The sequence below is a fragment of the Pipra filicauda genome, unplaced genomic scaffold (assembly GCF_003945595.2).
Source record: "Pipra filicauda isolate LSUMZ 115617 unplaced genomic scaffold, ASM394559v2 scaffold181_size1560634_pilon, whole genome shotgun sequence".
Lineage (NCBI taxonomy): Eukaryota > Metazoa > Chordata > Aves > Passeriformes > Pipridae > Pipra > Pipra filicauda.
The window spans coordinates 1,285,265-1,309,339 of record NW_024104289.1 but is presented as its reverse complement, the minus strand read 5'-3'; the positions used below and the strand labels follow the sequence as shown (position 1 = coordinate 1,309,339).

At 39.2% G+C, this 24,075-nt stretch overlaps 1 protein-coding gene across 1 annotated transcript in view; it reads left to right on the top strand.

The window, feature by feature from the left end:
- GYS2 (glycogen synthase 2) overlaps positions 1 to 24,075 on the top strand; it is a 41,860-nt gene that overhangs the window by 16,129 nt on the left and 1,656 nt on the right. Inside the window, exons 6-16 of the mRNA XM_027711709.2 lie at positions 4,651 to 4,795; positions 9,363 to 9,480; positions 9,887 to 10,007; positions 12,419 to 12,525; positions 15,584 to 15,643; positions 16,216 to 16,294; positions 16,926 to 17,039; positions 19,304 to 19,430; positions 21,242 to 21,337; positions 22,306 to 22,469; positions 23,972 to 24,052. Coding sequence (XP_027567510.1) covers positions 4,651 to 4,795; positions 9,363 to 9,480; positions 9,887 to 10,007; positions 12,419 to 12,525; positions 15,584 to 15,643; positions 16,216 to 16,294; positions 16,926 to 17,039; positions 19,304 to 19,430; positions 21,242 to 21,337; positions 22,306 to 22,469; positions 23,972 to 24,052 — 1,212 coding nt within the window. The remainder of the gene's footprint in view (positions 1 to 4,650; positions 4,796 to 9,362; positions 9,481 to 9,886; positions 10,008 to 12,418; positions 12,526 to 15,583; positions 15,644 to 16,215; positions 16,295 to 16,925; positions 17,040 to 19,303; positions 19,431 to 21,241; positions 21,338 to 22,305; positions 22,470 to 23,971; positions 24,053 to 24,075) is intronic.

Here is a 24,075-nt window from a genome sequence, read left to right as displayed (position 1 = left end):
TGATACTTCTTACTAAAAAACCCATCTGAGTTACAACAGAAAAGTGCTCCAGTGAGAAGAAGGAAAGCTTAGTCTTATTCTTCATTGCTTTTTTCCTTAGATTACCGTGCCACGTGTAACTCTTCTATTTAGAGCTTGCAACATTTTCATTGGGCTCATGCAAGTGCAACTGAGTCTAGTTTGCAAGGTGGTGGAAAATCCTGTCCCAAGAGGTATGAAAGGAAGAGTACTAAAAATCCCAATGAAAATGAATAGTCAAGAGCTTTCATGCTGCCAATATCAGAGCACAGGCTCTCATTCCAGCTAGTGCTGCACTGTCCAGGCTGTCCCTGAGCTCTCTGTGATACAAAGCTGATCCTCTTTGTCAGCAGAGCAGCTCATGGAAATCTGATTTAAGCCAGGAAGTGTAGATTTCATTCTCTTTTGGCATCGCAGAGCTATACCAGAATGAAAGTTCTATTTGCACAAGATAACAGTCAATGGGAGGTAAATTTGACGTAAGCTGAATTTTAAAAGAATCATTCTTACATAAATCAGGCACTGGCATCCAGTGAGATTATGCTGGAAACAGAAGTCTTTTCATTCTTCCTTTTGGTAGGTGAGGAATTTGAACTCCAGACCTCCCTCTGACTGTTCCTGATTCCACTGCAGCATCACTTTGAACTTGAGTGTGCTGCTGATTTAAAAGGCCAGAAGAGATTATTTCATTCTCTGTCTAAAATCCTCAGTTAAATATTCATGCATCAAAAATGTACTTTTTTTTTTTTTGAGATATAAAATATTTACAAAAATGTTATGCAGTCTCAAGGTAGGGCTTAAGTGGTGAGGGTAGTCTGTATTATTTCTGCAAAGGTGTCATAATGTTTTATTCAGGAAAATTACGTATTTTAATTCCAGTTTGAATTTGTACTGGTTTAACTTCCATTGGTTTTCATCATACTTTTTTTTCTTTAGGAAAGCATAGTCTAGTATCAGAATCTAGAGGTTCTATGCGGATTGTGCCGAATTTCTTTCAGAAAAGTATTTACGTAGCCAGTATAGTCCTTCCTCCGTTTCCACTCTCAAATCATTCTTCTTGTGCTTTGGGAATATTTTACACTTTGTCTTTATCATTTTGAAGTAGGAATGTCAAATTTGGATTTGCTACTTCAGTGACTGTTCACTGTTTCCAGAAGAAACATAACACCTGTATCCCATAACTACTTGATATTTGTTTTTTTTCATTCAGTGATTATCTTAGCTGTCTTAAACAGAATGTCATGCTTGAAGGTTCAGTGATTACCTACTGTGCCTCCTAACATGTTAAATTTTAAGACATGAGTGAAATGTTATGCTCATTACATGGATCCATAGAAAAGACAGAAATGAGCTGAAATTTTTCCTCAGGATTGCGCTGCAGCAAATGCAAGTTTTATCCCAAAAGCATTGAGCCTGTGGAACATCTTCCTGTGTTGCTTTGCAATTAGACTGGCCTTATAAAGGAGTAATTTCCTCCTGTAGTTCATTCCATCTTGTAAATTCTAATAATCTGCTTGGTTTCTAACACTCAGGGCAGGAGGGTATCCTCACCGGGAGAAGCAGTAAAATATTTACGGGGAAGTGGATATTGAAGGAGTCTTTAACAATCACTGAGGGATGAAACAGTTGGGCTCGATGACATTAGGGGTCTTCTCCACCCTAAATGGGTCTGCAAAGAGTTAATGTGCTTAGGTCTGTTTTCCTCTGGATGCAGCTTTCCTTGGTGGCTTTGCCCGTGTTCCCCTGTGCTGGTAAGAGCAAACAAACAGTGGTCAGCATGACGCACTTCACGGGCGGTTTGCTTTGCTCCAGCTGGACATGAGGGATATGGAACATAGTTCAGGTGCCTGAGCTGGGGTGGACATGCACCCAGAGGGCAGAGCCCATTGCTGGGCAGGAACATTGGTTTGGGGATGAAGAGCAAAGCTGCTGCTTCATTTGGGCAGATTGGCTCCACACAGCCCCGTGTTGCTTCTAATTCTGGAGCTAAGATTGGCACAGCAAGCTCAGCTGTCTTTGCACAGGGCTGTGTGGACTAAATTTGTCACCTGTCTCATCAATTAATTTTCATTTAACCTGCCCTTCAACTTGCCTGAGGCTATTTTCACTTGTCTAGCCTGCTCAGGAGTGCACAGTTCTTGCTCCACATTGTAAGTGAGGTCAGAAGTCAGGGGCTTGCTTTACTGATTGTTGGTGGAAGCTGCTGGAGAGTGAGAGCAAATGAAATGTGAGAACTCCCTGTCCTCTCTTTATTCTTCCTAATAGCCCTGGAATTGTGTACCTTTGCAGAAAAATGCCAAAAGTCGTGCAAGCATACGCGAAATAAAGTATTTCCCATTTCCAGAAGATGAGACAACGAATAGCAATGAAGAAATAAGCACTGATATGTGTTATATGTGTTAAATCTGTAAAGTGCTTTCATGCAGTCAAAGAAATAAAAGCTAGCTAGAAATAAGCCATAGTGCTTAACAATTTTTTTATGAACCTTTCTCCTTGTAGTGTTGGAGGGAGTGTTTTTCCACAGTTAGTGAACATGCCCCAAATTCAGCTTTTAATTACATTTTGTAATTGAAACCCCTTCTTGCTGAGAAAGAGAACAAAAACCCTTGAAGTTTGAGCAGCTATTTGTTTGCTAGCAACTTAGAATTTTTAGTACAAAGATGTATTTGAAAAGACTTCCACAGTTCTGATTGCAGTGGTGCCCCATCCCGTTTGTGTGTTTGTCCAGCATGTGAAAGAACTGTCCCATTTTTGTGTTTGGTTTCTTTTTTAGCACAAAGTGTTTGAACAATCAAATGCTCAGTTAAAAGCTGTGTGCGAATTGGTTTAGGGTAAGTGATGCACAATGCTAGAGATCTGTGGCACCCTAACAAGTCAAATTAACTCACCTTTATTTTTTCTTTCTCTGCCCACCTACTCAGTGCTCCTTCTACCATTCATCTTCTGTGACAAATGAGATATTTGTCCTAGAGAAAAGACCATTTAAGATTCCCATGGGGACTGTTGAAAATATGATATATGGTGATACAACTGAGAAATGATAGCATATTGTAAAGTGTATTTCCTACCTTTTCTAAAAATCTCTTTGGGAAACTTAGAAACTCTTGATATAGGGGACCATCAATACCAAAATAAAGCATTTAGTTTCTCTAGAAGTTTTCAGCTGAGATTTTTCAAGAGTTCTTTTTTTTTTGTTCACATTAGGGTGGCATTTTCAAGTAATAGAGTTGAAGCCACTTTCTCACAAGTAGTGTAGCACCACTGCAGAATTAGTGCTCAGTGGATAAAAGCACTTTCTTAGCAAAGCAGTTGTAAGATATCTATAGCTACATCTGTATCTATACATGTCCAAGTAAAAATTAAAAGCTGTTTGCTTAAATCTAGTCCCCCAAAATGGTTCACATTTGATCAAATTTCTTAAAATATGTTCTGTACCAACATTAAGCACCTACTTTGCAGGAAAGGTCACGGTCTGAATAGGTTTATTCTGGCTGAGTTCTAAAGTGCTGGAAGCAGAGGTCACACAGCCCTAACTATAGAAAGTGCTGTCTGCCCTGCCTGTAATAATGGTTAAATCTCTTACAGGCAATGAAGTTCCACAGTCAAATGCAATCAGAGTCAGACTGGGCAGCATTAGGCAGCGATAACGACAGAGCTCGTTGAGAGTCACTGTCACTCTCCATGGAACTCACACAGTCCATTTGGTGCCCCTTCTGTCAACCTTAGCAGGTCAAGACTTCTGTTCCCATAAGTGAAACATCATTTGAGACTAAGAGGATTGTAATTTAGTTGAAATCACTGAGACCTTTTTTAGACTCATTGCAGTGGTTTTGCAGTGGACATCTGAGTGAACATTTGAACCTTTAAGCTCGGGAGGTGTTGTGCTTTCTCTTTGCATCAGGATGATATAAGCTCAGTAAAAAAAAAAGGAGTAGCTACATGGTTGAAAGGTGATTCAGAAATGCTTTGGTATTTGGGGTGGTCTCATCTAGTGGTTTTAACTTAGAAATTAATGGAGTTAAATTGAAATACAAGAAGTAGCAAATAACAGTGATGAAGTTGGAGAAAGAACATCTCTGAGTATCAGAAAATATCTCACTTTCTATGTTCTTTGTTCCCTCAGGAGCTGTGTCTGAGTCTTTATATCCTGCCTCTCCACCACAAGTCAGAATCACCTCTCTATGATTCCCACCATTCCACTCAGTCCCCTGGTTCTGTCCTCATCCTCATTCCTTTTTCCTTCTCTCCCCTATACCTTCAGTTACCAGCAACTTTCCTGCTCTCCCAAGTTTTCCTACAAGCCCTTGCAAGATGCAGTATGATATATTGTCAGCCAGCAGGCCAAATATCACAGATCCTTACCTTTCATGGGGTCATTAATCTAATTGTCCTTCCATTGTAGAGCTGCAGTTTTTTCAGGAACGTGCAGGAACTGAGACCTCTCTTGCTCCTTCAAACCCTTTGAAGTTGATAAAATAGTTCAAAAACCAAAAATGACAAAACAGCAGAATTATCCCACGATTCTCATTCCCTGGGGAAACCGAGCTTGGCACAAGAAACCTTCTTTGAGGTAATAAGTCTGAGGAGCACATCACACAGGTGTCTTTGTTTGTTTGTTTTATTATTCACCAGTTTGACATCGACAAGGAAGCTGGAGAGAGGCAGATTTACCACCGGTACTGTATGGAACGGGCATCTGTGCACTGTGCCCACGTGTTCACCACAGTCTCACAGATCACTGCCACAGAAGCAGAACATATGCTTAAAAGAACTCCTGGTAAGACCCAAATTGGGTTTTTTTGCTATATTTCCTCCTCCCATCTACATTTCCTTAGATTGAATGAACATAATAGAGACAAAGAATAACCAACTTTCAAAATCCAAGTGCAGATGATACCACTTGAAACACATTCTAGCAGCATGTGGTGTAGTCCAGAAGAAATCAAGTTCAGCACCATTTAATGACTGCTTCCAGTACCATTTTAGGAGAGCATTAATTTAACTCTTTGCAAGGATATCTAGCTTCAGGAGCTTTGTCTGTGGCAGGGTTTCCATGCTCTTAGGGCCAAACCATGAAAAGCTTCATACATATAATATTTTCTAAAACAGTCGAGTTATGTACCCAACAGTTTGGTTTTCCCCATTGTATTGGCCTGATAAAATATGAAATTTCAAAACCTTTTTGTGTTCCATGCATGGAGTTTGAACAAGGTCGTGATCCCAGTCTGATGTGTCATTAAAGCTCTCTTTAAGTCAGTCCAACACTCCATATGCAGGTAAGCATCATGAGGGGAAATCTGCACAACGATTTTGGAGACTATTTAAGCAGGTGTGTTCACACTTTGGTTATTTTAAGCTAAGCAATAATCGAAAGACTTTATTTTCTTGCCTTTTTTTTTTTTTTTTAGATTTTTTAGGTGATTTGCAGTGCTAATTATAGTTTGGGATTGTTATCTTTGTTAACTTCAATGGTTCAAGCCACATCATGGTTCATGAATCAGAACAAAAGAGATGTTCATTGAATCCTTTGCCTCATTCCTGACTGACTGTCAACAGGATGATGAACTTAGATTATTTTAAACTTAATTTTAAACATGACAGCCATATCTTCTTAGAAGTCACTTAAGTGTTCAGTCATTTAAACTGGGATATCTTTGAAAGGTCTTGATTTTTACAAAGTGCAGAGCACTCAGCCTCTGAAAATCAGACTTCTGAAGCTGTTTTATATTGGGATGAGGCTTCTCCTCACAACAGCTGCCTTTGAAAATCATAGTTTATGTTTTGGGATTTTAGGAGACTGAAATGAGTCTGAATCCAGTTTAATTTGGGAGAGAAAATCTGCAGACAGATAAAACATCAGCTGAAGCTGAAGAGAATTCCATGCACAGACATTCACAGGCCTGAGCTTTTTGTAATTATTCTTGCAACTTTGAAGAAACCAAGTAAATATATTTAATATTGGGGTTAAAAAATTACTTCATGTTGACAGAGCTAGATAGAAATTCAATAGGAATTGCCATCCCAAATCCTAGGAGACAACTATAAGTGGAAAGTATGTTTTGATGGGAATAAGTACTTTGCTAGTTTCTTTGAATCCTGGACCACAAATAAACTGTGTAGGAGTCTATTCTCATACTATTTATTCTCTCTGAAGTTTTGAAATCCACATTGGCTGTTTGGAAAGTTCAGCAATCCTTCATTGAGCTTGAATTCTGAAGAGGAACTTGAAAGCTGAAAGTATGTGTATGTTTCTCAACCCACTTTAAAAATTAACTTTAAAAGGGAGGTGAAGAATTGGCACAATTAAGTTTTATTTGCATTTATTGAGAGATAAACTTTGTAACCACATTGTTAGCTAAAAATAGCTGAGAAATGTGCCAAGTAGAGCTGTCTCTGCTACTTCTCTTTAACATTAAACTTGGATTATAATTTGAATTGTAAATCTTATCACTTGGAAAAGTCCCTTTAAAATTAGTGAACCTGATTGCATAGGGAAAGTTTGCACCAGGACAAAGGCCCATTTGCCAGCCTAAACCTGGCAGAATGACTGCTTGTTATTATTTAATCAATATTTTATCAAATCATATCTGTCAAAAGTTTGAGTCTCTGATGTTGAACCTGTTTTCTTTGAAGTATCAAGCAAGATTCTGTCAGTGATCATAAGTTACATTCCCGTGATTTGAAAGCTGATATTACAGGATTTCGAATGTTTTCATTCAGGTATGAAACATTTTTCTCACTAGCGGTAGAAAAGACTTTGAATCAAAATTCCAAGAGACTTAGGTATCAGTTGAGGTCTAGAGCTAGGCTTCCTACCTGTATATATTTGATCAAAATCATAGAAGGAAACTATGAAAAAAGTATGAGTCAACCCTGAATGTTAGTGACTTATCAGCAGAAGACATCCTACTGTGCCAATATTACTTAAATTAATGCCAGTTTCTTGCCTATAAACACAGAAGTCAAAACATTCTGATTTGGCCTACTTGGGACAACTTTTTGAACAAAAATGTCATTAATTCATTAAACAACAAGAAAACACTTGGCATAGAGACAAAGCTTTTTTTTATCACTTCTTCCCCAGGGTGAGGGCACATTGCCTTACACAGGTTCAAAATGTTACTGTTTGTTGAGCAGAAATAGTGAACTGGGTGCTTTGGGCCACAAAGTTTGTTCTGCATCTCAAAACCTTAACTAAGATATGGATTATCCTGATGAAGGGGTAAATGAAGCTGTAGTTAAATCAGAGAACATGAGAGTAGGTTATACACAGGCTGCTGCTGGTGGCTGAGGGGGATCAAAACTCCCTTAAAAATAAAAATAAATGTGAGACAGTGGATGGAAACTGGCCAGAAATACCCAGTCAGGCATTTTTAGTTTATTGGGAAGAGTTTGAAATGGTTGTATTCTCAAAACTATGGCCTGTTCTTCCACGCTGGACAAAGAGCAGGGCAGAGGAAAGAGGAGGTGTGTGGTTGGTAAAGGCAAGGGAAGATGTTTCTGCTCTGTTGCCTCCCCACTCATATGAGGCCACGGAGGTCTTTGTTCAGAGAACTTTTAAGTGCTGGGCAGGAGAAGGTAAAAGCACAAGTTTTCTTGTCAGGCCCACCAAGACCGTCCTTTTTCTGTCATGGAGAACCAAATCTTAAGTAGCTAGCAAGTAAAGATTTCCTGGTCTTTAGTTTCAAATGTGGTATTCCAAGACAGATCCGTCAAAATTTTGGGTATTTCATAGTTGCTAATAAAGGCTGAATTTTTATCTGTTTAACCTTGAGTGTTTCAGAAGCCTTTACAAAATAAGGTTCAGTCAGAGATCACTTACCTGTCAGGAAAACACATACATTGCTGAAGTAGACTTTAAATTTCAAAGAAGTAATTAAAAATGGCTGTGGCATCTGCGTGAAAATTGTCAGGTAAGTATAGTGGATAGCATATGGAGGATTGATTGTACTTACTTTAAGATCATCTTGATAGGGGATTAACCAGAAGAACCATAGGTGTTTAAAAGAAGTCTCCATAAGTCTCTCCAGAAGTAGGAGACTTTTATATCAGGCCAGATGTTTAATGCTAGACATGTAAACGGGAAACCCTGAATGTCAGGCATCTGTGACTGAAAAATGACAGCAAAAGTGGTGTTCAGGACCTGTATCAGTGGCAAGGAAGAGACTGTGCTCCCATCAGTAACCCTGATGTATGGGAGGAGTTAACCATGACCACTGGGATCAAGGGAGGTGCTCTTTGGTTTGCATGAACCATGTGTTGTAGGGAATTATAGTATCTTACTGAGGGTCCTTTGGATGCTGCACAGAACCTTTAAAATTACTCCAGTTAATGGCTGTGATGACCAGACACCCAATGACCATTTCGAGAGAACAAGGTTGGAATTGGCACCACTGTGCCCTCCAATAATCAGTACTTCTTGCTTCTTTGAAGATTCTTTGTATTTGAAGGATCTCTGGTACCATAAATTAGTGTAGGTCTGTTTAAGGCAGTTGTGTTACTTTGAAACAAGGAACTGGCCTCCCCTTTCATTTCCATACATGGCTTTCATAAACCAACTCAAAGAAAAGAAGGTGGCATTCTTTCCATTTATGTCAACTAGATTTAGGGCAAACCTTTAGATAGCTGCTGTGATCTACCAGGAAGGTGAAGAGGGACTGAACTTCAGTGTTGATTGAAGCAAACTATGTCTGTCCTCTGTGGATATCCTATAACTCTACCTTAAAAATGCTGGAAATGGACAAATTTTAATTGTAAGATACTATAGAGTCTTGGAGGAGAGCAGCTATAAATGTGTAAAACATATTATTCTGTGGCTATATTTAGGAGAAACCCCACAGATTACTCAAGGAAGGTCTTTTCTTAAAAGGTTTCCTATAGTCTCCCTTTTCTGATAAACCCTCAGAAGTCTTGATAGAATGGATATCTCTTGTGCCATGCAGTAAACAAGGGCATAGTCCTGTGCAGTTTATGCTTTCAAGAGCTTTCAATCTCTAGTGATAGAGCAGGCAACAGTGATAGCAAGAATCAAGAGATAAAGGGCATATTGCACAACAAACACAGCTAAATGGAGACATTACTGGAGTCTTGACAGGACAAAAGGGCAGGGTCTGTCTAGTGTTGAGCAAAGGTGAAAGCCACTTTAATGCCAACATGCCACGTGCAGGAGCTTTGTGGAATAAGCTGGTGGAGACTGTTGTGCCAGGCAATGCTGTTCCCTCTCCAGAAATAGCATAATCCATAACCTGTTCACATACTGACAGCTGGGAGACACATTGGTTCTTTCCTGAAAGATTTCTCTGACTCTGAAGATGTCTACCTCTGCCTTTTCTCTGCTTTTCCAGATGTTGTCACCCCAAATGGCTTGAACGTTAAGAAATTTTCAGCAATGCATGAGTTTCAGAATTTGCATTCCATGTACAAGGCTAGGATCCAAGAGTTCATTCGAGGTCATTTCTATGGGTATGCTTTTACTTTTCAAAAATTAGCAACCGTTGTCCAACGCTATTTAAAGCAAGAACCAAAGCAGGAGGAGTAATGAGTACTTCATAGAGGAGCTGAAATGTTACCGGCTTATTCAAATATCTGTCTGGGATTTCTCAGTCAGAAACTAAAGGAATTTTAGACACCAGTTCTAACTCTGCTTAACAGACTGTGATATCAGAGAGCAGATCCTGATTTGTTCATTATTTACCCAAGATGCAGTTTGCCAGATTAAGGCCATCAATTTAAAGAACAGCAGAAAAACCTCACTTTCTTTATGTTTTTGGGATAATAAATTCCTCCAGAATAGAAAGCTGTTGTGTGCTTTGCTTGATTATGTCTAGGGAAATACTTTGTTCTTGTCTGTTTGTTTGCTTGCCTTCAGCCACCTTGACTTCGATCTTGAGAAGACCTTATTTTTCTTCATTGCTGGGAGATATGAGTTTTCCAACAAAGGAGCTGATATGTTTCTAGAAGCCTTATCAAGATTGAACTTTTTGCTGAGGGTAAGAAAACTTGTGCAGCTGTTGATAACATAGAGCTCATACTCAAATTACCATACTGTGGAAGTCACCTGCAAGAATTCCTATAAACTCTGGTTTATGGGAAAGTAATTATGGGATGCTCACAGTTTCCACAAAGCTCTTTCTCTGAATCCTCAGAGTATATAATGATCTCAGACAGATTAAAAATAATTGGTTACATAGTTCTAGAAGTTAATCCGTGGTCACTTCCCTCATTTTTAGAGAGAAATAATGAAAACACAATTCAAGAGTTTGCCCTGAAGGTTTACATATTAGAAGGGAAATAAAAGTAATCCTTTAATGATGCCTTTTAAAAATATCTTTTTAAGCAAATTGCTTAATTCACTGGGACCTGATAATGATATTTTAAATCTACTGTTACCACACTGGATGGGAATCTTGCATGAAAATTCCCGCTGTGGCAGTGGGCTGGTGAACAAACCTGGGGAAGTGGAACTCAGTTCTCCATGCTTCTGCTTCCTCAGGTATAAAATGAGTGCAATGTTTCTAAATGCTTTTATGGAGTACTTTTAATTTTTAAAAATAATTTCAAAATTTGTTTTTATTTTTAAATTTTAAGTTAATTAAATTATTATATTTTTATCATTATCATTAATTTAATATTTTATTAAAATATTTTTAATGTAATAAAATATTTAAAAATATTTTTAAATTGACTTTTAATTTAAGGAAGAACTAGGCCTTGTTCTGATCAGAGCACTTACCACTCACAATGAGATTGTTGAAAATGTCTCCATATCTGTCCTAACCATTGATATATTTAAAATTATAGACAGAAAAAGTAGGACTAATCAGTTTTCAGTCATCTAGCCAGGATCAATTGGCTGTTGTGCCAGACTCTCTCTTATGTACTCTTATCATTTAAATGATGTGGAAAATCTGGATAAAATAATGACACTGTTATCAGCAGGGCTGAAAAATATATCGATTTTCAAAGCCCTAAGAACACTTGTTCTACCACCACCTTCTGTTAATACACCATTAGAGCCTGTGGACTTTCTGCAAATCCTTCATCGATTCACTCACACAGCCTCACATAACTCAAGCATTTCTTCCACAACAAAAGTCGGTTGTTTGGCATTGCAGGGCAATATCAACATCAACTACCTGTTAATGGCATTTAAACAGCTCTGAAAGCTGATAGTGTGCAAAGTCTCGTGTGATAAGAGGGAAAGAATTGCTTGAGCAACCACTACAACAATCTCTTATTGCAGCTAATTATTTATATCATAGAATCATTAAACTCTGTGCTGTTGCTTCTCCCATAAGCTGAGCCCGACTTCACTGCATTACAGGTCCAGTTTGGATGCCAGCATCTGATTAGCTGTTCAAAGAACAGCTCTGTAATTCTTTCAAGTGTTCATCATTTTCAAGTGTAATTATTGCCCTGTAGTTGTTTCAAGGGGTAATTCCATTGGAAATAGCAGCATACCTGTACTACTTCTGAGGCTGGAAATGCTGCTGCTTCTGAAGCAAATTGTAGTGGTGTGCCTGGCCCTAAAAAATACATAGAATTGGGTGCAATTATTTTATTTTATTTTATTTTATTTTATTTTATTTTATTTTATTTTATTTTATTTATTTTATTTTATTTTATTTATTTTATTTTATTTTATTTATTTTATTTTATTTTATTTTTTTATTTTATTTTATTTTATTTTATTTTATTTTATTTTGCTCCTTGAGAACCTTACTGACATTTCAGAGGCAATATATTAATGTTGGCACAGTGTTAATACACGCTCAGATCACATGATGGACTCTGAACCTGCCTTGAGGAGAGGGAAGGGAAGAACCTTAACATGACAGGTGTCTCCTGTAGGTTATTTTCCACTCTGCGTTTCCCTGTACCTCAGTCAGAGAGGACCTGCTAACAGCAAGTTTGTGTGTCTAAAATTTAAAACAGAGGCAACTCAAAGTAATTTAATGTTTACTGCTCTGAACAGGGTTCACCCTTAGCTTTTCTTTAAGCAGTTGCTGACAGGAGTAAAACCTCATTCACGCAAAAAATTCTTTGCTCACTCCTTTTTGACAAAATAGTTTGTGTCAGGTGAGAAAATGTGTGCAGGATTTTTATTTTTTTTTTATTTTAAGTTTATTTCTATGTCCTCAGCCATGGCCTCTAAACCATGAGAGGTCAGGAAGGTGTGTATTGCCCAAACTGAAACTGTGTGATAAATGTTTTACCTGTATTATCCTGAGCTGTATCTCTGACATGACAAAAAGGGAGAGTTAAGAGGTCAGAGCCTTCCTGGGCAGCCCAAGTGCATTGGATTTTCCTGTGACTAATTCCTAAAGTTGGTTGTGATACTTTGTAGTGAGATTTTATTTTTCTTTTTAATTTATTCCTCTCCATCTTTTTTGTCATGTAGGTCCATAAGACTGACGTTACAGTCGTTGTGTTCTTCATCATGCCAGCAAAGACAAACAATTTCAACGTGGAAACCCTGAAAGGACAAGCAGTCAGGAAGCAGCTCTGGTAATTCCCATTCTCTCCAAGGGCTTGATACAGTGAATTCAGGACACATGCAAAAGTTTCAGCTGAAGAATTAATTCCCTTTCTTTTTGCTCTGCTAAAATTGAGGGTTGTGGGTAACTAGAATGTATTTCAGGGATGAAAGAGATGAGAAAGAGAAATAAGGGTAAATATTTCTCCTTTTTTTTTTTTGTGTCCATAGTTCATTTTAGTAAACTTCCCTTGCCATTCTTTGTAACACGTTAGCAAGTAGTATTTGCTTTGCAGCAACAAAGCCAAATGTTCCAGAAAATCCACTGCTCTGGATGTATTCTGACTGTTCCTGGTATTCCCTTCGAATGTGCCATGGAGCTCCCACAAAATAAGGACTCACTGCTAATCTATCACAGAAGGCTTCTCTGTAGGAAAAAAGAAATTAATCACACATCCTCTTCTATGTAGAAGTATGGAAATCATGCTGTCTGATGCAGCAGAATAACAGTTGATAATAATTGTTTAATTTAATAATAATTGTTTTAATTGTTTAAATTACATTAATTTTGTGTACAGCCTACAATAGGCAGTGAGGCTTACAACTATAACGGGAAAATTGTCACAGGCCTTCTCAGTTTAAAAGTTTTAATTTTACAACTTCCCAAAAGCAAAAGCAAAAAAGGGAAAAGCAAAGCAGGAGCAGACTTCTTCACCTCACTTTAGCTGCTGTGTGATTTTACATAGGGAAAGGCAAATATTGTGAGGTGCTTCTGAACTAAATGACGTGGCAAAAACTGAAGCTTCGAATTCATAAAGAAAATCAGTGATAGGTTATCAGGGATGGATTTTGCTTAAAAAGCAAAGGTGAAAAATGCCATTGCACTCAACATATTTAGAGATTAAATCTCTGAGCAGGGGAATGGAAACGGGCACCTTATCAGGGGCTACAGCAGTTAAACTCTGCTGCAGAAGTAAGGAAGCTGGTCTTAAAACTGAGGGACTAAACCCTACAAGGCCTGCTTTTATGCCTGCATCTCACAGTGTTTAAAGTCTTTGTGATGCCAGTTCTGTATTTATAAAATGATAGAAGTCTGGTTTAGAGGTCTGTAGACGAAAGGCACTGTGTAAGAGAAAAATACTGATTTTCTTGTTATCTCGTTAACTGCCTCCAGCAGATTATCTCTGCCTCAGTTCCTGGGTATCTGTCATCAAGTTGAATTCAATGACTAACAGATACTAAACCTCCACAAAAACAGTGACAGAAATAGTTTAACAGGGACCATTGAAGTAATTTGGCTTTTGCCATATCTGGGAAAGAAGGCAGATATGAGAAATGTCTCTGCTCTCTAGATTATCTCTGGAGTCATCACACAGCAACTTCTTGGGACTTACAGGGAACATTCTGCCTGGTTACCACTCTGGAAACAGGTACCACGAATGTGGAGGTTGGAAATAATTGTCCGTCTCTGGCTTCCCAAAAATAACGTGTCTGAGCTTGAGCTGCGTTCACTGCCAGGGGAGAGGGAAAGTTCAGTCCAAAGGATGTTTCATCCTGTATCACTTCTGGAAGGGCCTAAGATGGGTGAAAGGAATGATGCTCTGAAATGGACTGTCACCCTGTGAGGATGTGGGGAGGATCTGTGCCACCAGCTTAAAATCTAGACAGTTGAAGTGGGATAACATGAGTTACCAGAGTTTCTAATGAGAACTACACAGGAATTGAAGGAATATGAGTGCAGTGAGAAACAGCCGTGCTTGCAACAAGTGCTTTTGGCCTCTGCTTTGTCTTTGATGTACAGTATGTGAAGTTCAAATATAATACAACGGATACACATTAAATAAATAATGTATGGCTGGTAGGAAAGTTTAAATTACATGAAATATGCAGAGTGTTGTATCTCTAGTACGTGGTTATTTCTCTGGTACTCAGCAGTGCAAGGCACAATGGTAACAGTAAAGGTAAAACTACAATGTAAAATCATGCAAAAATCTGCTGCTTCCAGCTATCCTTCCCACTGTGCTCCATGAAAAGCAAAAGACCCTCTGCATCATCATATGCAGCATTATCGTGGCCATAATCTGGAGCTCCAGGATAAACTCACCTGACTACAGTATTACATAACAGCATTAGATGATTTTAAGGATGTCACAGAAATGAAATACTAGAAGAGGTTGGCACTTATAAAGGAGTAGAAGATGGCTGATCTGGGATATAAAATTCCTCTACTTCTGCAAAAGCAGTCTATCCCATCTGGGTTAGGTTTTGGATATTGTGCATGGCATGAGTCTAAGAAAATATGGTCATGGGGGGGATGAGTTTGATGGGCTTTGGATCAGTGTGGTTTGACATTTAGCTGCTTTACAACTCATCCAAAATTAACTCATCAACTATTGTGCCTATGTGATTTGGGAGAGAGCAACTAAAAGCAGGTATGTGGATTCTCAGCTTGGTAAAGCTCAGGATTTCACTTAACAAACTTTGTCTTAGCCTAAAGTATACATAGAAATCAGAAAGGCAGAAAAAGTTCCAGGAAGTGGGTCTTTTACTCAAATTCAGAGTGCTTTTGCTGTTTTGACAACACAACTTGCAGTTACGTTTTCAAGTTATTTCAACTAGGGGCAGAATAATATAACTCTTTGCACTTAGAACAGTGGTTCACTGGAGTTCTTTCTTAGTTAAAAATAAAACATTTGTCTGGCACAGGCTTTATTATTAGGTTAAAACTTGGCCCAAGCTTTTTAGGGAGTTTTTTTTGTTTTGCAAACTAATTATGACCAACTGCCTTTCAGTCTAACACTTGTTTTCAAAAGTCTTTGAGTTGGGAAATAAGGTAGAAAGAGGAAACTTCTTTTAAAATTCCTTTTATCTTTTTATTAGTTAAATTTGAGGTCTCTCAGTCTTGATTAACGTCCAATATTAATGATCATGTTTCAATATGTAGGGTCATATATATGGTCTCTTTTTCATAGTTGACATGGAAACGTGGCCCACTGATCAGAGCACAGTTTGATTTCCCACAGCAGGAATCTCTTTTATGCTTTGTCCTGGATTCTCCTGTTTTATACATGTATTTATTTATCTTCCTAGGGACACTGCCCAGTTTGTGAAAGAAAAGTTTGGAAAGAAGCTCTACAATGCCCTACTAAAGTAAGTGTATAGGTTACTTTATATTCAGGTGGTTTACCTGTGGTGCTTCTGTGCCTCTTTGTGGAGGAAATTTTGACATCCATAGGAAAGATGTGAGACCACATACAGCAAATCACAAATCACAGAGGAAAAAAATAAACACATTAGCGTCTCATGGTGTAAAGAATCTTAAGAGACATTTGGGATGTCTAGGTAATATAAAGGCTTATTCACTGTCAAAAATGAGCTACCTCAGCTTTAAAAAGCATAAAATAATATTTATTAGTGGTTTAGTCATATTGTTTCAAAAGACAGTTGGAAGTGAATGACCCAAAGCATAAGTGAGATGACTGGAACTTCAGTAAAAACAAGCTGTGTCTGAAAAACAGAGGGAAAAAAAAAGAATTGCTTAGCTTTTTTGGAAGCTAATTGACAGGTCAGCAAGTGTATGGGAGAACAAAATATAGGGGATATAGAAGGGCCATGAAAAAAAAGTAAATATTTATGTTGATATCAGACCTTGTTTGCTGTTTCTTTGTTTTCTTCCTATTAACAAGTCATTTGATAAAACAGGCTTTGTGTTGATTTTGCAGAGGAGAAATTCCAGACTTGAACAAGATTCTTGACCGAGATGATATAACCATTATGAAAAGAGCCATCTATTCAACTGAGGTCAGAAAATGTATTAGTTACAGAAATATCTAGTACAGATGATAAATGTGATGATATACAGGGGTTGTGTGTGATGTATAGTGATATGTGTGCATTGGGAAGATGTTTTCAGCAAATATACCTCTCATTGGTAACATTTAAAGATCAACTGTGGCTATTTTTAATGCCAGTATGACCTAAACTAATTCTTTTGGGAAATTCATGGATCACGTGTAGGACATCAAAATTCCTAATTCTTTTCTTCTGCAGTAAATGTAAATATTTTGTTGTTCTTGAAGCCTGGATCTATTAAGTAGGTAAAATCAAACTCTTAAGGAGATACAATATAATGACTAAAAACCTTTGAAGTTAAACAGTAGGCCTTTCTAAAAGTTAGTACAAATACACATATTTGGAGGTAAATGAAGCAAATCCAGATTTTATGGTCTCATTTATGGCCTTAATTATATGGAAGACAACATTATGTGATCATTCTTTCTTACCTTAAAATGCAAACGTCACATCAATGACAAAATCTCCCACTGTCTTCCACTAACCTTAGGAAACGGGAACACAACTGTTACAGAAAATGGTGACAGAACTGTTTGCCAAGAGTTTTGTCTGGGTTATGGGTTTCTTCTTCTGTCTTTAGAGACACTGTCTGCCTCCAGTGACCACCCACAACATGATTGATGACGGCAACGACCCGATCCTCAACACCATCCGGCGCATCGGCCTCTTCAACAACCGCACAGACAGAGTGAAGGTACAGCCTGTCCTTTTCATTTTAGATGTAGAATGGAATTTCTTTGAACAGTCCCAGCCTGGATCAGTCTGCTTCCTGTACTGAGTGAAGAGTTTCTACTCCTGAAATCAAGAAAGTGCCACAGGTTGTTTGCACCTGGATGTAAAACTCTGTCACAGATTAATTTGCTTAAAACTAGAGGTCCAAAGTTGGAGCACAGAAGTTTCTGGAGTATTGATTCATCTCTTAAGAACAGCCTCCTGATACTCAGCATTTGCTGTAGAAAATAACCAGGGCTTCAATCCTGAGCAGAAATAATTCTTCTTTTGGTTGAAACTAAATGTATGTAAATAAATCCTTTCCTTATCAAACCACAGAAATGATCAGCTCCTGCTCTCACAAGTTCTCCCAAAGGTTTTTTTTGGTCTGGCAGTCTTTCTGTTAACTATCTCAACGTCTGTCTAGTCCAAGTAGAACCTAAAATTGCAAATTATTCTTCTTCCAAACCTTCTTTTTAAAGTCATATCCCTAGCATCTCTGACAATGACATATCACCTGTTCTCAGTGTTTTGCCTTTTTAAACCCATGACAATAACTGAATAAATATTTTCCCCAACTTCCTAGTTACTTCTCCTTGGCTTAACATATTCTCTGCTAAGTGTGTGTCTCCAATGAATTCTGGGATCATAACATGGTAATAATGTACTAGATGTAACAAAAGCAGGGTGGAAAGATGCACTGTATATAAATGTTGTAAAAAAATCCGCAGAACTAGAACTAGACAACTGCTTGAAAACTAGAAAGCAGATAGTACATAACACTGCAGACACCTCTTCCTGATTCTCAGCAGACTTGGTTCTCTTGCATATGTCAAGTTTGTAGAAAACTGTTGTTACCACTGGAAAATTACCTGTTGCATGAACAGGCTTAATTCTTAATGTTCTTAATGAGCTGAATGTCATGGACAAAAAAAGCTTCAAATGGAAAGTAATTTTGAGAGATGTATGACATATCCACCCAGACACAGCTGGCATGTGAAAAATACCCTCAGCAATGCCAGTGGAATCATTGGGTTCAAATAAACTTGCAAAATGAGCCTACAACCCGTTTACTGGCTGAGTACCTTCATTATTTACTCAAGTGAGTAGCATGATTACATTATTAAGAAGGGATAAAAGCATAGCCTTGACATGGAGGGATGACTGCAGTGTGTTTATGCAGGGAAATAAGCCCAGGGAAGTTTAAATCGTTCCTGCACGCTTTTTCCTCCCAAAGCTGACTGGACAGATCATACAAGGCACGTCTCTGCCTGCCAGTGGAAATGGGGCAGTGACCCCAAAGCCCTGCAGAGTCATGCAGACAAATTAGCTTTAGTCCTGAGAGTGGGACATCAGCCTAGGTTAATTAGCTTTATCTTTCAGCAAGATTAGTTGACCTAGGCACAGGAGTGTGGTGATAGGTCTATAATATGTCTGGTTCCAAAATTCTCTCCGTTCTTGGGAGAGATCTGTCAACTATGGGAAACATTCCTTTATTTCAGTGCGTGCTGTGGAGCTCACAAGTGCTTTTTATCTGCCTGAGGCCTCTTCTTAACAAGACACCCCAAATCACAGAATCACTGAATGGTTTGGGTTGGAAGGGACCTTAAAAATCATCTCATTCCAGCCCCCCTGCCATAGGCAGGGACACCTTCCACTGTCCCAGGTTGCTCAGAGCCCCATCCAACCTGGCCTTGGACACTTCCAGAGATGGGGCAGCCACAGCTTCTCTGGGCAACCTGTGCCAGGGCCTCACCACCCTCCCAGGGAAGAATTTCTTCTTAATATCTAATCTACATCTCCTCTCTGTCAGTTTGAAGCCATTCCCCCTTGTCCTGTCACTCCAGGCCCTTGTAAATACTCTCCCTTGGTACACTAGACCAAGACAACCCATATGGTCTTGCTAAATGCCACAGCTTTAGGCATAATTCTGTATGCACATGGTCTTTCTGGATGAAGAATAATAAAGCTGAAATGTTAAGTGTTTGAATAAAGCTGAAATGTTAAATGTTCTCCTGTCCAGAAAAAAAGGATTCATTATTAATACTATTTCCAGGACAAGAATGCACACAGGCAGGATACATTTTAGTGTGGGAAGTGGATTAGATAACAGATGAATGGTCAGAGGAGGTGTTGTCCGGATGCTTAGGAAAAGAACAGAGTGAATAAATTGCTTAAGCTTATTGATAATTAGCATGTACCCATGATGGTTTTCTTTTACCTCTAATGCAAGTTTTGAATATCCAGGTGATCCTACATCCAGAGTTTCTTTCTTCAACGAGCCCATTGCTGCCCCTGGACTATGAGGAGTTTGTCAGAGGCTGCAACCTCGGTGTATTCCCATCTTACTACGAGCCCTGGGGTTACACTCCAGGTAGGCAACCTGTACCCTTAAGTAGTACAGAAAGATGGACACCCATTCTGTTGATGTAGAATGGCTTTGCAGCCAGTTTCCTCTGGAGGGCTGCAAAAACTCTTGAGGCTCTGTTTTCTCTACAGTGCAAAGGTCTTACTGCTGGAAAAATTTGGGGGCTGGGTGGTATAAAGTGTCATCCACTGACTGACTACTCACATTTGTCCTTGCACTGCACCCTTTCCAATACTAACATGTACTCCTTTGTTTACTGTGAATTTGGAGCAAGAAATAATTTCTATAGCTTAATTATTAACTTGATTCCAGGATTTTAAAAGAAGATTTATGGGAATGTAACTGTTGAAAAAAGCAGGGCAAGAAATCTGATGCTATGAGCTGACCCAGTTCAATGGGTTTAATTCAAGATAAGAGTTAAGTTTGAGAGAATTGTGTGACACCATAGCGAAGTTATTTACCACAAATACACACAGTGATATTGAATTTCATGAAATTAAATGGAAATTTCTAAAAATACAGAGAGCATATAGATTCTGACTTGAAATTTGGCCCCCATTCAAAAAAAGGCACTGAACACCTGACTAAATCAGTGCAAACTATGAACTTGAGTACCTGTGAAGATCAAAGCCTGCATGTCCATGTTTTTCATGTCCTCCAAAATACTTTCTGTAGTCTTGATACATATCTGAAGTTGGGGTACCCCTCGTAAGAACATTTGTTTTAAGCCAATGAATTGGAACAGAAATTCTGCAAGTTTTGTCATTCTCCAGAGCTCTCTCTCTCTCTCTCTCCAAGTAAGAGAGCTATTCTGTTCCAAGATAGCCCTCTTGCATGCCAGCAATTTCTCATCCTGTTCTAATCTCAGCTAAGGTATAAAGTAAATGTGACAGCCAGGGATGATTTCTGACCTGGACACAAAAGTCAAACTGCTCCTTGGCAGTTTTGAGGAAAACTGTGGTTTACACTAGTCAAAAGAGTTGTTTCTCTTTCCTTTACTAATGCAAAGGCAATTCTCTTTGCTGATACCCATTTAAATCTCCCAGAAACAAAAAGTGATTTTTTTTGAGGTAGGTTTATAAGTATTTTATAGACATGTTTTATTGTCATATCAATGAAGGCTCCATAGATGGCTTTCTGCACTTCAAAGACTGGAGTGTTTACTTGATCTGTGTGCTGGCTTAGGTGAGGCTAAACTTCTTCTGCAAAAACTCTTTAAGTCTGAGGGAACAGTTATCCTTACTCCTGGCTATGACAGAAATAGCTACAAAATATGCATATATTTTCCGATTTTATAAAATTAGTTCCACATCTACTGTGAATGCAGTCCTGAGTTAGTGGTGGGGTTTGTTGGTTGGGGTTTTTTTCTTGCTACAGGGACCAGTTAACAAACAGTAACCAAAGTTTAATATGATCCTGGTCCTAAGAGAATCAGCTTTGTAAAGATTTGTGAACAACTAATAGGGGTACACCAAGCTTCAATTGAAAAGTCAACCAATCCAGGCTATATACGGGAGTTCTCTGTTTCAACACTGAACTCCCAGAAAGATTTCATTTTAACTGCTGAGAAACTCAGAGATATATTTGCAAACACAGTGTGAAATGTTGTGTTTAAAATTTCTTTTTCTTCCTTTTTTTTAACTTTTTCTCCAAATCCACAACAAAGCACTGTACTTTTCACTTGATATTTTCAGGGCAGCTCTAGTGTTATGGGATCTTCTTTCTGCCTGTTTATTTTTCCTTTTATTTTCTCTCTCAAGGTGAAACCTCTCGAAGTTTTTAGCCCTGAAACACTTTTTGTCTGTTTCTTTTGGCAGCTGAATGTACTGTGATGGGCATTCCCAGTGTGACCACAAACCTCTCTGGATTTGGCTGTTTCATGCAGGAACATGTTTCTGACCCAGCAGCTTACGGTAAAATTTTTGTAACCCCATATCAAGTCATCCCCTCTGAGTTAGGGAAGCAAAAAGCACAACAACCATGTTTTCACTCCTCAATTTGGTGCTTTCACTAATGCAATGGAGTTCATTATTACACCTTTCAGTATCTTGTTATGTTGAATGAGCCTTTCCAGCTTTTGTATTTATCCAACCCCTTTCCAGGTTTTTTCTCTTTTGTCTCCCTTTAACCTTTTGTCTTTATCCTTCCAAACTCCCCACTGCTCATACTGGTGTAGGGTCTCCCAGCATTTCCCTTTAATGCCTCTGGTTGCTCTATAACACTCTGAGCCCTTCAAAAGGAGCAGTGAAAGATAGCTGAGGTCTAGTACCATCTTCTTCCTAACACCCTGGTGTAAGGAAGGTGCCAAAAATAAAGTATTAATCTTAACAAACTACGTAGAGGCAAAGCTTACCTCTGCCCTCTCTGCCAGAATTGTCTCTTGACTGATGTATGTGAGTTCAGTGTCTCTATGGAAACACTTGTATTTCTACAGAAAACACAGTCTCTCTCCTACAGGCTGATTCTGACCATCCACACTTAAAAATTCTACATCAAACTAGGAAAACACTGGATTATGTGGGGTGGTTTTTGATCAGTCAGTATTTTAAAAATCATGGGAGATAAAAAATGATGTATCTTTATCCAGAAACTCGAATCCTTTTGGACATACTTACACAAAAACAACAAAGCCTCTGAATTTCGAAGCATTTGCTGAATTTCAGGTAAAGAAAATGAAAATTAAAAAAATAGTTCTCTTCAGTTTTCCATTCCATCAGAATAGTAACAAATGTTATACAGTTGTAGCTGTGTTTTAACATTAAAAGGAGTGTATAATAGATGTGATGCTTGTAAGACTATGTGGAAGAAGGTGGGTTGGAAATGTGAGAGGTCAGATCCCATTTTTAATTCCACTCGTGCCCACCTTTTCTGTGTCCCTCAGGTATCTACATAGTGGACAGGAGGTTCCGCTCCCCAGACGAGTCGTGCAACCAGCTGACCCAGTTCCTGTATGGATTTTGTCAGCAGTCCCTTCGCCAGAGGATCATCCAGAGGAACCGAACTGAGAGACTCTCGGACCTGCTGGACTGGAGATACCTCGGCAGGGTGTGTGAAACTGTGTAACACAAGTGTTAAAAATTCCAGACTCATGGTCTGATCAACAAGCTTCACATCCTGCTGAAGTGCAAGGATTTCCTGGGCAGGGGCAGAGGAGGGGCAGGGACTGAGCTCTGCTCTGGGGGGAGCAGGGACAGCAGCCAGGGAATGGCTGGAGCTGTGTCAGGGCAGGGTCAGGTTGGATCTCAGGAAAAGGTTCTTCCCCCAGAGGGTGGTTGGGCACTGCCCAGGCTCCCCAGGGCAGTGGGCACAGCCCCAAGGCTGCCAGAGCTCAGGGAGGGTTTGGATGATCCTCTGGGGCACAGGGGGGGACTCTGGGGATGGTCCTGTGCAGGGCTGAGGGTTGGACTGGATGATCCTTGTGGGTCCCTTCCAGCTCAGCACATCCTGTGATTCTGTGAGACAGCCCTGTCCTGAAAAGCACCTCCCAAAGGTGCTAAAGGCAAAGCCTGCCCTGACATTCCAGTGTAGTGCTTCCATGCTCCAGTGGCAAGGAGAGATGTGACTTGAGTGAATAGGTTAGAGCAGCAGCCAGTGACACCGAGCTCTTCCTGCTGCTAAAGACAATGTAAAATCTGGTGACACTGGCAGCACATACACTGTGTAGGAATTGTGCTCCAGAGTCATGTGGGCACTTCCAAAAATCCTACCTGTTCTTCTTAAGATGCTTCTGGACCCTGTGACTCCTCAACACTCCTAAACTACCTCTGTGCCTTAAAAGGCAAAGTAGTGTTTTTAGTTTGGCACAGAAAGCACTGCAGGACCACCTGCTAAGAAGACAGCAGCAAAGCAGTATTCTCAAGGCCACAGGAGTAGAGAAGTGGATGGACATATATCAGTTTTGTAACTCTTGGACCTTTTCCTGCTCTGATACCTGTGTGTGAGAACCTTAGTGTTTATGTGGTTCCACACAGCATGAGGCCCTGATACAATGAACTATTTGTTCTGTGCATGTGCTGCAAACTCAGGAGTATAGTGGATCTATAAATATTTTTGCCAAATTCTTGAAAGCCAGGCATCAATACACTCGTAAATATTATTTTTCTGTAACTGTTACATGTGCTTCCTGTGCAAGGATGAGTCCAAGGTTTATGTGTATATATGTGCACACTTAAAGATGTCAATTTTCCTGGTTAAAAGAGAGCCAGTTCTGTCTTGAGGGATAAAGAATACCTGTCCCTCAGTAAGAACTACACAGACTGAGACAAGTCCTAGTTTCCATCTTAATACATCTTAGTCTTACAGGAACCTTATTCAGCTTCTGTTCCAGACTTTTTTGCTGTGAATCTAACATGGATGGCTCACTCCTTTACAAAAATGTGTTCATTACAGGCAGCAGTATCAGCTGGACTCTGCTCAGCTGAACAGATGTTTAGACTTTGTTCAGCATCATCTTCTAGAACATACTCATTTTATGTTCCTTCCCCCCCCCCTGCTTAAATCTACCCGAGACTTCCTTGACTTGTAAAAGCTTCTCTTTTGTGTTGCAGTATTACATGCATGCCCGACACCTGGCCCTCAGCAGAACATTCCCAGATAAATTTGAGATGGACCCAAGTGCTCCACCAAAGGTAAAGTCTGCTTTTGAGTTCAT